Source organism: Nerophis ophidion, linkage group LG28, assembly GCF_033978795.1.
Source record: "Nerophis ophidion isolate RoL-2023_Sa linkage group LG28, RoL_Noph_v1.0, whole genome shotgun sequence".
Classification (NCBI taxonomy): Eukaryota; Metazoa; Chordata; class Actinopteri; order Syngnathiformes; family Syngnathidae; genus Nerophis; species Nerophis ophidion.
In genome coordinates, this window is record NC_084638.1 from 11,317,672 (window position 1) to 11,333,497 (window position 15,826).

Genomic DNA, 15,826 nt, shown 5'->3' on the forward strand with positions numbered 1-15,826 from the left:
CTCGTTTAAATTTCCATTGCTAGCGCACACCTAGAGTGCACCTGGGAAGTATCCACAGTACGTTAACTATTTCCGAAATAGACTTCATTAATTTTTGTCCTCAAAATTCTACACACAATACCCCTTATTGACCTATGTGAAGTGTTTTAGGGTTTGTTTTTTTTTAGATTTTTGCAAATTTGTCAAAAATTAAAAACTAACAAAGTTCATGTACTATTGTTGTCCCAGTACCAAAATTATTTTGATACTCTTCCGAATAACAATTTGCGTTATCGGCTTTATTTGAACAAAAAAAATCTTAGGGTACATCAAATATGTTTATTTTTGCAAGTTTGTACGTAAATAAAATAGTGAACATACAAGACAACTTTTATTTTAGTTGTAAGCAAACAAACATAGGCTTCTAATTAGTCTGCTGACATATCTCTCATCCAAAGGCAAAACCCAGTAACTCGATTTTGGTCAAAACTGAGCTGATAATAATTTATGCTTTACATTAGTGTGTGCGATATTGTAATTTTTTCCGTAAGTAAGCTGTTACGCACACGGCAGGACCTAGCAACTACCACATAACCGCGTAGGTACAACAGAAAAACCTAGTATCTCAAGGGACCGATCGGAGCTTCTTTGTCAGTCGCCTTATTGTCTTTAATGAGACATTTGCACCAATGTGGGCCGACGGTCAACCTGATTATGTGATATTATGGCACGAGGGGATATTTGGAAGATTGGCCCAGGACGTTGCAAGCACCTTCATTAAATCAATCAATCAATCAATGTTTATTTATATAGCCCCAAATCACAAATGTCTCAAAGGACTGCACAAATCATTACGACTACAACATCCTCGGAAGAACCCACAAAAGGGCAAGGAAAACTCACACCCAGTGGGCAGGGAGAATTCACATCCAGTGGGACGCCAGTGACAATGCTGATTATGAGAAACCTTGGAGAGGACCTCAGAAGTGGGCAACCCCACCCCCCCAATGGATGTCGAGCGGGTCTAACATGATACTGTGAAAGTTCAATCCATAGTGGCTCCAACACAGCCGCGAGAGTTCAGTTCAAAGCGGACCCAAGACAGCAGCAAGAGTCCCGTCCCCAAGAAACCATCCCAAGCGGAGTCGGATCATCAGCGTAGAGATGTCCCCAACCGATACACAGGCGAGCGGTCCATCCTGGGTCCCGACTCTGGACAGCCAGTACTTTGTCCATTGTCATCGGACCGGACCCCCTCCGTAAGGGAGGCGGGGACAGAGGAGAAAAAGAAAAGAAGCGGCAGATCAACTGGTCTAAAAAGGAGGTCTATTTAAAGGCTAGAGTATACAGATGCGTTTTAAGGTGAGACTTAAATGCTTCTACTGAGGTAGCATCTCGAACTGTTACCGGGAGGGCATTCCAGAGTACTGGAGCCCGAACGGAAAACGCTCTATAGCCCGCAGACTTTGTATTGTTACAATGTATTGTTCTTGATTCTTCTTCCCCTTGCATACTCTTTTTGGGCAGATAACTGTGGAGGTCCAAATAAAAACTGGACGCTGGGCTCTTGCCCAATGTGCAAACGCAGAATGGGGCCCACCCGAGATTGTGATAAAATATCTGGAGAAAGCGCACAGGTTCATGAGAGCAGATTCAATCTGCAAGAAAATGAAAGCTCAAGAAAACATCTATACGTTTGATGACTCTGTAGATCTTTGTAAGACAGCATCAAGATAGATCGGTTTTCCTTTGTTTTCTCAAAATCAACTAGAAGTGAGTTACTAGGTTTTGCCTTTGGACGGGAGATATGCAGTAACATATTGTCATTTTACATCATATTATTTGTCAAAATTATTAAGGACAAGTGGTGGAAAATGAATTATTAATCTACTTGTTCATTTACTGTCAATATCTGCTTACGTTCTCTTTTACTGGTTCCCTGTGGACGGGACTCTCGCTGCTGTCTTTGGATCCGCTTTGAACTGAACTCTGGCGGCTGTGTTGGAGCCACTATGGATTGAACTTTCACAGTATCATGTTAGACCCGCTCGGTTGCCCACTTCTGAGGTCCTCTCCAAGGTTTCTCATAGTCAGCATTATCACTGGCGTCCCACTGGGTGTGAGTTTTCCTTGCCCTTTTGTGGGTTCTTCCGAGGATGTCGTAGTCGTAGTGGTTTGTGCAGTCCTTTGAGACATTTGTGATTTAGGGCTATATAAATAAACATTGATTGATTGATTACTTTCTCTTTTAACATGTTCTATCTACACTTCTGTTAAAATGTAAATAATCACCTATTCTTCTGTTCTCTAACCTCACTGGGAGACCAGTTGGATGGATGGATGGATAGATAGATAGATAGATAGATAGATAGATAGATAGATAGATAGATGGTACTTTATTGATTCCTTCAGGAGAGTTCCCTCAGGAAAATTAAAATTCCAGCAGCAGTGTACAGAGTTGAGATAGAATTTAAAAAGTAAAACGTAAATAACGGGGGTATAAATGGAAACAAAATAGAAAAATAAAAAGCAACAATGAGAATAAAAATATAACGGTAAAAAAAGAATATAACAAGAGAAACTAGGCAGTAGTGTCCATGTTATAGAAAAAGTATTGCACTCTCAGGATAGAGGGAAAGATGAATGCAGCAATAAACAGTGACTTGTGGCTTTAATTGCTTCCAAAGGTGCATCAACAAGGGCTGTGAATACTTGGGATTTCTTTCTTTTTTTTATATACGGGCGGTAAAGCTCGGTTGGTAGAGTGGCCGTGCCAGCAACTTGAGGGTTCCAGGTTCGATCCCCGCTTCCGCCATCCTAGTCACTGCCGTTGTGTCCTTAGGCCAGACACTTTACCCTACCTGCTCCCAGTGCCACCCGCACCGGTTTAAATGTAACTTAGACATTGGGTTTCACTATGTAAAAGTGCTTTGAGTCACTAGAGAAAAGCGCTATATAAATATGTTTCACTTCACTTATGAATAAATAAAACGGGTTGTACTTGAAAAGCGCTTTTCTACCTTCAAGGTACTCAAAGCGCTTTGACATTACTTCCACATTCACCCATTCACACACACATTCACACACTGATGGAGGGAGCTGCCATGCAAGGCGCCAACCAGCACCCATCAGGAGCAAGGGTGAAGTGTCTTGCTCAGGACACAACGGACGTGACGAGGTTGGAACTAGGTGGGATTTGAACCAGGGACCCTCGGGTTGCACACGGCCACTCTCCCACTGGTAAGGTAATATATTATATAACGGCATGGCGCAGTGGTAGAGTGGCCATGCGCAAACCGAAGGTCCCTGGTTCAATCCCCACCTAGTACCAACCTCGTCACGTCCGTTGTGCCCTGAGCAAGACACTTCACCCTTGCTCCTGATGGGTGCTGGTTAGCGCCTTCCATGGCAGCTCCCTCCATCCGTGTGTGAATGAGTGAATGTTGAAATCGTGTCAAAGCGCTTTGAGTACCGTGAAGGTAGAAAAGCGCTATACAAGTACGACCCGTTTTATCATTTATATTGTCATTATAGGTATTGTGTGCAGAATTTTCAGGACAAAAATGAATTTATTCCATTTTGGAATGAGGCTTTAATCGTAGTTCCAGTAGAAAGCAACACATATACATCCACTTGTGTTTTATTTCAAACCCAAAATGTGCAAATTGACAAATATCCCCCCCGTTTGAGTCAATGATCACGGGGGCCCTTCAGTCACACCCTTTTTGTCTTCCAGCTGGGGGCGCTGGAGGGACATCCTGTCCCACGCCAGATGTAAGCGCCGCCTGAGCGAGCGCGACGTGGAGACCATCTGCCGTGTCATCCTGGTGTTTTGCCTCCTGCACTATCGCGGCGATGAGAACATCAAGAGCTTCATCTGGGAACTCATCACACCCCCAGAGAATGGGCGTGAACCCCAAACACTGCTCAACCACTCTGGTAGGAGGACGCACACACACCACCCGCCTCTCGCTGTCAATGCAAATACTTACAAGTTGTCTGTCTGCGCAGGCCTCTCCATCCCTGTGCCCCGGGGCAGGAAGGGCAAGAGGGTAAAAGCCCAGAGCACGTTTGACGTGCAGAAAGTGGAGTGGATCCGCAAGTATAACCCCGATACTTTGCTGCTGGACGACAGTTACCGCAAGCACCTCAAGCACCAGTGCAACAAGTCAGGATAATTGACGTTTGTCAAGTGTGCGTTGTCGTCACTCAACGTTTCTCCTCTCCCAGGGTGTTGCTGAGGGTGCGGATGCTCTACTACCTCAAGCAGGAGGTGATCGGTGACCACGCCGACTCGGTCCTGAAAGGGGCAGACATCAGGTACGCTGTCGTCGGTCCTACGCTGGCACATTGTTCATGACTTAGTGGCCTACACTGCAAAAACTGAAATCTAAGTAAGATGAAAATACCGTATTTCCTTGAATTGCCGCCGGGGCGCTAATTCATTTAAAACAGGGGCGCTCACACTTTTTCTGCAGGCGAGCTACTTTTCAATTGACCAAGTCGAGGAGATCAACCTCATTCCTATTTATAATTTATATTTATTTATTTATGAAAGAGACATTTTTGTTAACAAGTTAATGGTGTTTAATGATAATATAAGCATGTTTAACACACATAGATTCCTTTCTTTCATGAAGACAAGAATATAAGTTGGTGTATTACCTGATTCTGATGACTTGCATTGATTGGAATCAGACAGTGGTGCTGATAACGTCCGCAATTTTCAAATGGAGGAGAAAAAAAATTCCTCCTTTCTGTTCAATACCACATGAAAGTGGTTGGATTTGGCATCTCATTTGTCCAACTTGCATACTCGTTTTTCAATCCAATCCAATCCACTTTATTTATATAGCACATTTAAACAACAATAACGTTTCCAAAGTGCTGCACAGCCATGTTAAAAACAATTGTAAAAAAATAAATAAATAAATAGAATAAAATAAAAAAAGTATATATATATATATTATGCTCCACCAATGACTGAATAAAAACAAAAAATAAATAAATATAAAACCTATAAAAACAAATATGATTAAAAACTATTTTAAAGCAGGGGTGCCCACACTTTTTCTGCAGGCGAGCTACTTTTCAATTGACCAACTCGAGGGGATCTACCCCATTTATATATATCATTTATATTTATTTATTTATGAAAGATACATTTTTGTAAACAAGTTAAATGTGTTTAATTATAATACAAGCATGTGTAACACATATAGACGTCTTTCTTTCACGAAGACAAGAATATAAGTTGGTGTATTACCTGATTCTAATGACTTGCATTGATTGGAATCAGACAGTAATGATGATAACACCCACATTTTCAAATGGAGGAGAAAAAAAGTTGTCCTTTCTGTACAATACCACATGAAAGTGGTTGTTTTTTGGCATCTAATTCATCCAGCTTCCATACACTTTGCAAGAAAAGCATTGGCGGCAAATTCCGTAGCTTGCTTGATTGACATTCACGGCACCCGAGGGTCTTGTGAGATGACGCTGGCTGCTGCCAGTTCATTATTATGAAAAAATGACAGAGGAAGGCGAGAAACACTTTTTATTTCAACAGACTTTCGCGCCGTCCCTTCCGTCAAAACTCTAAAGGCCGACTGCACATTTCCTATCTTCACAATAAAAGCCCTGCTTCATGCTGCCTGCGCTAACAAAATAAGAGTCTCGGAAAGCTGGCGTGCACAAGTGATGTGCACGCCAGCTTTCGGAGGGATCGCTTGTGCACGCCAGTTTTCCGAGACTCTGTATTTAGTTAGCGCAGGCAGCATGAAGCAAGGCTTTTATTGTGAAGATAGGAAATGTGCAGTCGGCCTTTAGAGTTTTGACGGAAGGTACGGCGTGAGAGTCTGTTGAAATAAAAAGTGTTTCTTGCCTTCCTCTCGGTCATATTTTAATAATAATGATCTTGCAGCAGCCAGCGTCATCTCACAAGACCCTCCGGTACCGTGAATGTCATTTAAGTGACGTCTTGGTGAAGATTGATGATCACTCATTTTTAGGTCTATTTTTTTTAAAAGCCTGGCTGGAGATCGACTGACACACCCCCCGCGGTCGACTGGTAGCTCGCAATCGACGTAATGGGCACCCCTGTTTTAAAGGGTAAAATCAATTAAAACAGTAGAATAGAAATCCAAGTGTATAAAAAACACAGAGGATAGAGGACCACACAACTCACGTAATGTTAAAAGCCAAAGAATAAAAGTGGGTCTTAAGACGAGACTTAAAACACTCCACTGTGGAAGCAGTTTGAACATGGAGGGGCAGAGTGTTCCAGAGCTTAGGGCCGACCACAGAGAAGGCCCTGTCTCCCCTGGTCTTAAGTCTGGTCTTGGGCACCACGAGCTGGAACTGGCTCTCAGACCTCAGAGCGCGCGCAGGAATGTAAATTTGGATGAGGTCCGAGATATATTGAGGTGCCAGTCCATGTAAAGATTTAAAAACAAACAGCAATGTTTTAAAATCAATTCTAAAATGAACAGGGAGCCAGTGCAAACTCTGAAGAATTGGGGTTATATGCTGGCGTTTCCTGGCCCCTGTTAAAAGTCCTGCTGCCGCGTTCTGGACTAACTGCAACCGGGAGAGAGCTTTTTGGCTAATGCCAGCATAAAGTGCATTGCAGTAGTCCAGGCCACTTGAAATAAAAGCATGCACCACTTGTTCAAAAAGGTTAAAAGATAAAAACGGTTTAACCTTTACTAAAAGACGAAGGTGATAAAAACACGATTTTAAAACGCCATTGTCTTGTTTGTCTAGTTTAAAAAAAATTTAAACACTTTGTTATGAGAGTAGCATATGTGTGTGGCCCTTTGTCTGGCAGCAGGTGAGTGACGTCAGTGAGAGTGCGGGTGGGCAAGCAAGTGAGAAAGCGGTCGCTGAGGGCGGGGGAGAAATACATTGGCATCAAACTCCGTAGCTTGCTAGCTTGTGCACGCTAGCTTTCTGAGACTCTTATTTTGTTAGCACAGGCAGGATGAAGCAGGTCTTTATGGTGAAGACAGGAACTGTGCAGTCGGTCTTTAGAGTTTTGACAGTAGGTACGGAGTCTCTAGAAATAAAAAGTGTTTCTCTGCGTCCGCCCTGTTAGGGATTTTTTTTCTTAAATATGAGCTCGCAGCAGCCAGCGTCATCTCACAAGATCCTCGGGTGCCGAGAATGTCAAACAACTGACGAAAGTGAAGTCTTGGTATGATTGATGATTGCTCATTTTTATGTCTATTTTTTAATGCCTGGCTTGAGATCGACTGACACACCCTCCGAGATCGACGTAATGCCCACCCCTGATTTAAAACCTCTTCTCACCCCGGCGCTTACCAAAGGCATGCGGTAAAGGCAAGCATGCGCGAATTATTTTAAAACCTCCTCTTACTCTGGCACTTACCAAAGGCATGCAGTAAATTTATTCCTGCGCTTAAAAATTTGAGAGTGATGTAAGGATACCATCATGAAAAGCATGTTATTATGGTCTTGCCTTTACTTATAAACAGAGGTGGGTAGGAACGCGCTACATTTACTCCGTTACATCTACTTGAGTCATTTTTGGGATAAATTGTACTTCTAAGAGTAGTTTTTATGCAACATACTTTTACTTTTACTTGAGTATATTTATAGAGAAGAAACGCTACTTTTACTCCGCTCCATTTATCTACAATCAGCTCGCTACTCGCTGCTTTTTTTTAATCAATCTATTAATGCACGCTTTGTTTGTTTTGATTTTGTCAGACACGCATTCAAAGTAGGAACCACGCATGCTTGCGTTTCACCAATCAAATGCAGTCACTGGTGACGTTGGACCAATCAAACAAAACCAGGCGGTCACGTGACCGTCACACGTTGAATCCGACCTAAAAATGTTGAAAAACTTATTGGGGTTTTATCATTTAGTGGTCAACTGTACGGAATATGTACTGTACTGTGCAATCTACTAATAAAAGTTTCAATCAATCAATCAATCAAAAGTGTAAAGGAAACAAGACACTTTTTATTTCAACCGTACTTCCCGTCAAAAGCCAAAAGACAGATCGCACAGTTCCTGTCTTCACAATAAAAGCGCCGCTCCATCGCGCCTGCGTTAACAAAATAAGAGTCTCCGAAAGCCAGCGCAAACAATCTAGCAAGCTACGGAGTTTGCCGCCAATGTATTTCTTGTAAAGTGTATAAAAACTAATATGAAAGCTGGACAAATAAGATGCCAAAAACCAACGACTTTCATGTGGTATTAGACAGAAAAGAGGAACTTTTTTTCTCCTCCATTTGAAAATGTGGACATTATCAGCACTATACTGTCTGATTCCAACCAATGCAAGTCATCAGAATCAGGTAATACACCAACTTATATTCTTGTCTTCATGAAAGATAGGAATCTATATGTTAAACATGCATGTATATTCATTAAAACACCTTTAACATGTCAACAACAATGGCAAAATAAATAAATATAAATTATATACTGTATATATAAATGTATGTGTGTGTATATATATATATATATGAGGTAGATCACCTCGACTTGGTCATTTATTAAGTAATTGATTAACGTTGAAAAACTTATTGGGGTGTTACCATGTAGTGGTCAATTGTATGGAATATGTACTGTACTGTGCAATCTACTAATACAAGTTTCAATCAATCAATCAATCAATGAATGCCTGCTGAGCCTATGGTGCTGTTAAGTTATTGTGGCTCAATTTGCCTTATTTTTTTTTATTTTCATGTATTGTTATTTAATATATATTATTGTTTTAGTTGCTTAAGAGATATTCCTGGCTATGAATTTGCTCATTGCTATTTTTATGTTTTTGTGCATTATTTGTTGGCGTAATCATTAAACAAACAGGTTACTCATCAGTTACTCAGTACTTGAGTAGTTTTTTCACAACATACTTTTTACTTTTACTCAAGTAAATATTTGGGTGACTACTCCCTACTTTTACTTGAGTAATAAATCTCTAAAGTAACAGTACTCTTACTTGAGTACAATTTCTGGCTACTCTACCCACCTCTGCTTATAAATGAAGTCCATGCGCAGCTCCTTCTGATCAAAAGCATCGATAACTTGTTTATAGAAGTCTTCCTTATCTTTCTTCAGTTTTAAAAGTTTCTCTATCTCGATGGAGATCTTCCTTTATCACCTCCTGCTTCGATTAAAAGTCCAGTTTAGAAAACTGTTTTATTTTTGATATGTAATCCTCCATGTTAAAAGTGCAAGCGAGAGGAAACAATAAAGGGTCGCTGCTCACTCTTGCTGCTTGTTGTCACTTCTTCTGCAGCCGAGTAGTCGCAAGAAGGATCACTAGCGCCCTCTACCACCATTTAATGATACATATTTGACACACGCAGCTACGGTATATTAATAAAACATAACTCCTTATTGTTCTTTTTAGCATATTCAATAGCTTGGTCCTTAAATCCAACTGAATAGCTCTTAATCGTCTTCCCTTTATGCGATTTCAAATGATTAAAATCAGCCTCCTCCATTTTGAAAATGATGACAGGGGAAGTGAAGTGTCACTCGTGACGTGACGAGTTTGACCCGGCGGAAATTCTAGAAATATGCAAATTTTTTGGCGAAACGAGTTTGACCCGGCGGTAATGCTAAGCATTCGCTAATTGTTTTGCGAAACAAATTTCACCCGGCACTAATTTTAGGCAGGCGCATACTATATACCCGGCGGCAATTCAAGGAAATACGGTATACTCCGAAAAATATGGTATATATCGTAATATTTGTTACCTTGCGGCTCTTCTTACCGACGAGTAGCGAGGCTGTCTGTGCTTCCTATGTGAAAAGTTGACTATATGCCCACCAAAACAAAGATTGTGAGTGACTGTAAAGAGGGCTTACAGCGTTCACGTTAAATGGTGCTGAGAGCGATGCACAGAGTGAGACCTCTTTCTCCCTGTTGTCAGCGGTAGACGAACAAATGTGAGTCTTTTATAAGTACATGCATTTGTTTTTCAGAGATGTGGACATCTGGATACCGGAGATGGAGCAGCAAGAGGTCCCTGCAGGATGGTGGGATGCTGAGGCTGACCGCTCTCTGCTGGCGGGTGTTTTCAAACACGGTAAGAAGACTTTAAGAACGGCAAAGCTTTTCCAGAAGTTGGTGGCTAAGTTCTCTACCGCTAGTGCGTTCCATCACGTTTTGTTTTTTTATCGTCAACGTGTTATGTTACTAGGTTACGAGATGTACACCACCATGCGCGCCGACGGACGCCTGTGTTTCCTGGAGAAGGTTGGCCGGCCCGACGACAAGGCCATCGATGCGGAGCAACACATAGGGGATGGCGAGCTGGGAGACGAGTGAGTCATGCTAACAGTTTTTTTTTTTTTGGTGAAATTTTGCTGCAATTGATATACAGTGGTACTGCGGGATATGAGTGCTTGTATTGCCAAACAGCCACGCCCATTGAAATGCATTGAAACTTTGAAAATGACCAATGTATGATCCTGTAACTACTTGGTATAAAGGCCCCCAGCCACATTTTATCCTCTATATGTGGCCCCCGAGTCAAAATAATTGCCCAGGCCTGGTTTATAAAGTGCAAGGCATGCTGGGTAGTCTAGTGGCAACTCCCGATGCTAATCGTGTATATCCAATCCAGTTCATAAATGCCATGCCGACGATGAGGCAATTCCTGAAGGAATTGCGTGTGAATGCTCCAATGCTCAGGTTGAACTGAAATCCTGGAAATTTTTTAGAATTGTTCAGTTAGTTTAGTCTAGTTTAATCTTTATTTAAAGGGACAATTGCACAGAAACATTAAGCTCAAACACAGATATGTACTGTACCAGATTATAGCCAAATAGCTCATTTCCATCTGCAGTCCCTGGCTACTTTATACTAAAGGGATACAAAAATCATGCGATAAAATCATATTATAGCGTGTAATCAAATTAAGAAAAGTCATAAAATGCCCTTTTCATTGACACATACTTTGTTGCATTTCACGTGATTGTAAAATATGTAGATGGAAAGGGGGTGTGGCATTCATATTTTGTCAATATTCAGTGTTTTATCCTTCATAGAAAAATGTAGAATTCCATTACGTTTTTTAAGGAGGTCTGTCATAACGTTTTTAGCATTCAATCAGACATTATTGTAAGGTTTTGTAATAGTTTTCCTAAAAAAAGATATACCGGTCCCCAGACACATTTTTTTTTCCCTAAATGTGGCCCCCCGAGTCAAAATAATTGCCCAGGCCTGGTTTATAAAGTGCAAGGCATGCTGGGTAGTGTAGTGGCAACTCCCGATGCTAATTGTGTATATCCAATCCAGTTCATAAGTGCCATGCCCTACGATGAGGCAATTCCTGAAGGAATTGCGTGTGAATGCTCAGGTTGAACTGAAATCCTGGAATTTTTTTAGAATTGTTTAGTTAGTTTAGTCTAGTTTAATCTTTATTTAAAGGGACAATTGCACAGAAACATTAAGCTCAAACACAGATATGTACTGTACCAGATTATAGCCAAATAGCTCATTTCCATCTGCAGTCCCTGGCTACTTTATATTAAAGGGATACAAAAATCATGCGATAAAATCATACTATAGCGTGTAATCAAATTAAGAAAAGTCATAAAATGCCCTTTTCATCGACACATACTTTGTTGCATTTTTGTTGCATTTCACGTGATTGTAAAATATGTAGATGGAAAGGGGGTGTGGCATTCATATTTTGTCAATATTCAGTGTTTTATCCTTCATAGAAAAATGTAAAATTCCATTACGTTTTTTAAGGCGGTCTGTCATAACGTTTTTAGCATTCAATCAGACATTTTTGTAAGGTTTTGTAATAGTTTTCCTAAAAAAAGATATACCGGTCCCCAGACTCATTTTTTTTCTCTAAATGTGGCCCCCCGAGTCAAAATAATTGCCCAGGCCTGGTTTATAAAGTGCAAGGCATGCTGGGTAGTCTAGTGGCAACTCCCGATGCTAATTGTGTATATCCAATCCAGTTCATAAATGCCATGCCGACGATGAGGCAATTCCTGAAGGAATTGCGTGTGAATGCTCAGGTTGAACTGAAATCCTGGAAATTTTTTAGAATTGTTTAGTCTAGTTTAATCTTTATTTAAAGGGAAAATTGCACAGAAACATTAAGCTCAAACACAGATATGTACTGTACCAGATTATAGCCAAATAGCTCATTTCCATCTGCAGTCCCTGGCTACTTTATATTAAAGGGATACAAAAATCATGCGATAAAATCATACTATAGCGTGTAATCAAATTAAGAAAAGTCATAAAATGCCCTTTTCATTGACACATACTTTGTTGCATTTCACGTGATTGTAAAATATGTAGATGGAAAGGGGGTGTGGCATTCACATTTTGTCAATATTCAGTGTTTTATCCTTCATAGAAAAATGTAAAATTTCATTACGTTTTTTAAGGCGGTCTGTCATAACGTTTTTAGCATTCAATCAGACATTATTGTAAGGTTTTGTATTAGTGTTCCTAAAAAAAGATATACCGGTCCCCAGACACATTTTTTTTCTCGAAATGTGGCCCCCCCGAGTCAAAATAATTGCTCAGGCCTGGTTTAGGTAGTGCCCCTTTGTTGTTAACAACAAAGAGGCCTGAATTAATTTTCTACCACTTGTCTTTAATAATGTTGACAAAATAGGTAGATAAATGACACAATATGTGACTGCATATGTCAGGAGACTAAATTAGGAGCCTTTGTTTGTTTACTTACTACTAGGGGTGTAACGGTACACAAAAATTTCGGTTCGATAAGTCCCTCGGTTTGGAGGTCACGTTTCGGTTCATTTTCGGTACAGTAAGAAAACAACAAACTATGAATTTTTGGGGTACTTATTTACCAAATTTGCAAAATCTTCCACAAAAATGTTTCTCTTAGTGGAATATTTGATATGACGTAATGGGAACTTTGGATAGGTCAATAATTCATAATAACATTGATTTTGATGCAATATTATGTTTTGAGCAGTGACAGTTTGAAAGAAAAAAAAAAAGCAGCTTTGTTTTATTAGTCAAAATAGCAACTTTTTCTAAATTACATATAACTTTTAAGCTTTTTTATTTCATTTTTATTATGTTTTTTGTTTATTTTAATAGTATTTTTAGAATGTGCCGTGGACCTTTAAAACATTGGCTGTGGGCCTCCGGGGCACACTTTTGACACTACTTTGGGTTAAGTAGTTCATGAGTGATGATCATTCACAATTTGCATGCTAGATTTAATTGCTGATAAATTGATCTATTATTATTTACAGCTAAAAAGAGTTAAAAGTGAATTGATTTGATTTATACATGTATTTGATATTCATTATTTGAGAAACACTGACACTTTATTTTTATTTTTTTTATTTTATAGCCTAACAAAGGGTTAACTAAAATACTGCATGTTCCACAATGCATTGCGGCAAACCGGATGTAGAAAAAGGAGCGGGAGCAGGTGCATTGTGGTTGTTGAGATTGAGTGTTACGAGCCTACGGGTGATGAATGAATGACAGATAACAAGATATAAGCATCGTTTTGTACCGTTTGCATCCCCATTTTTTTCTGATATAAAGTACAACTTTATTACACATTTCCGACGTCCTGTCACATACTTTGATCGTAGTTAATCTACAACCCCTGGTAAAGATAATAAAAAATAAAATCTGATAAATCTATGGGTAAAAAGCAGAGCCTGGCGACGCACGCGCGTTTATCATAACTCTCTCGCTCTCTCTGTCTCTGCCCCTCCCTCACGAATGCTGCTGCTCCGTGCACAATTTGTTTTGTTTTCAACCCCTTCTTAACCCTGAACGTACATTGAAAATACACGCAACCCTAACTTAAAATGCCGGACATTTGAGGCATTTAAGAAACTCCACCCGGACAGCCCCGCGAAAGAGGACATGTCCGGTGAAAAGAGGAGGTACGGTCAGTCAGTGTTTCCCACAGGTCAGGCATCTATTTGTGGTGGTGTGGACGGGCGGGGGGGCAGCGGCGGCCGCGATGACCAAGAAGAACGTGGAGTTGGAATATAATTACAACACTTTATGTACATATTTATATAATATTTACATATTTATATAATATGTAAGTACAAGCTCCATTCACAGACAGTCCCATTGCTTTTATGAGCGGTTGAGCAAGTCAAAAGCCGGAAAAAAAAATAATAATAATAAAAAATTATTATTTTTTTTTAATTTTATTTAAAAATTTTATTTTTTTTTGTGTCGGCCATAATTCGTTCGTGGCGAGCCGCCACAAATAAATGAATGTGTGGGAAACCCTGGTCAGTCTATCGTAGCCCGGTCGCTACTAGCATGCCGTGTGTTGTGCCTCGGTGTGCATTGTTTACACAACATGCATTGTTTACACAACGTGTGGTACGCTACTTAATATGTCCATGTGGAAACTCGTTCGGTACTCCGCCGAACCGAACCGAAACCCCCGTACCGAAACGGTTCAATACGAATATACGTACTGTTACACCCCTACTTACTACTAAAGGACAAGTTGTCTAGTATGTTGACTATTTTTGTTTAAGGACACAATTGAAATTAAAGCTGCAAGCAGCGATGGACGGGACCGACTTTTGCTGGTGTTTCCTGCCTTTACCCGTTCAACATATCTTTACCTGCACATTACCTACCTTCCCTGCATCCTGGGGTCACACTGGTGCCTCTTTCTTTCACCTAGTCAACATATCTTTACCCGCACAGTACCTACCTACTTTGCACCGGTGCTTCCTGCTTTTAAGCGCCCATCTTGAGACGGCAGCAGCGCAGCAGTTCTTTGAAGGCTCGTAAAATCAAAACCGGAGCAGTTAGAAAAACTCTTTGCGCAACTTTTAATCAGAAGGGTTCAATCTCTTTCCTGTGCGAGTTTGAAGCCGACACAACAAACGCGCTCAGAGGAGATAATGTTTGAAAAAAGGTGACGGGTTTTTACAAAACTTTTGTTTTGAAGGTGTAATTGCCAACTTCCTGTTAATTTTTGCTGAAGGATGTAAATGAATGAAATGTAAGTCTAAGTGAGACCTACATAGAGTTTTTTGTTTCATGTCTCTATGACACTCCTACTGGAAGTTACAAGCAGTTGTATCTGTGTTTTCTTCCTAGGAGCAGTTTTGTCCGTGTTTTATTCCTAGGGGGCGCTAAAGCGCAATTTTGAGTTTTGGGGTTTGGCTTTTTTATAAAATCGCAATTTTCGCCAATCCTGATGTGTGTGTTCAGTTTGGTGAGTTTTGAAGCATTTTAAGGGGGTCAAATTACAGCTCATAAAGGCAAAAATGACATTTTGTAGGAAACTTTTATTTTAAAGGGTTTTTTGCCAACTTTCTGTTGATTTTTGCGGATGGAGGTCAGTGTATGAAATGTAGGTCTAAGTCAGACCTTCATAGAGGTTTTTGTTTCATGTCTCTACGACATTCCTAACGGTAGTTACTAGCAGTTTTGTCTGTGTGTTTTCCTAGGGGGCGCTAGAGCGCAATTTTGATTTTTTTTTTTTTTTTTTTTTTTTTTTTTATTAGATTGCAATTTTCGCCAGTCCTGATGTGTGTTAAATTTGGTGAGTTTTGAAGCATTTTAAGGGGGTCCAATTACAGCTCATAATGGCAAAAATTACATTTTTTTAGGAAATTTGTGTTTTAAAGGGGTTTTTGCCAACTTCCTGTTGATTTTTGCTGATGGAGGTCAGTGTGTGAAATCTAGGTCTAAGTCAGACCTACATAGAGGTTTTTGTTTCATGTCTCTACGACATTCCTAACGGAACTTACAAGCAGTTTTGTCTGTGTGTTTTACTAGGGGGCGCTAGAGCGCAATTTTGAGTTTTGGGGTTTGGTTTTTTATTATATCGCAATTTTCGCCAGTCCTGA

The 15,826-nt window shown here is 40.2% G+C and overlaps 1 protein-coding gene across 6 annotated transcripts in view; it reads left to right on the top strand.

The window, feature by feature from the left end:
- The window catches only part of chd8 (chromodomain helicase DNA binding protein 8), a 141,281-nt gene that overhangs the window by 91,616 nt on the left and 33,839 nt on the right, over positions 1 to 15,826 (top strand). For all 6 annotated transcript variants that reach the window (XM_061890571.1, XM_061890574.1, XM_061890573.1 and 3 more), the window contains 5 exons: positions 3,716 to 3,918; positions 3,991 to 4,147; positions 4,210 to 4,299; positions 9,950 to 10,053; positions 10,168 to 10,291. In XM_061890571.1, the coding sequence (XP_061746555.1) occupies positions 3,716 to 3,918; positions 3,991 to 4,147; positions 4,210 to 4,299; positions 9,950 to 10,053; positions 10,168 to 10,291 (678 nt within the window). The remainder of the gene's footprint in view (positions 1 to 3,715; positions 3,919 to 3,990; positions 4,148 to 4,209; positions 4,300 to 9,949; positions 10,054 to 10,167; positions 10,292 to 15,826) is intronic.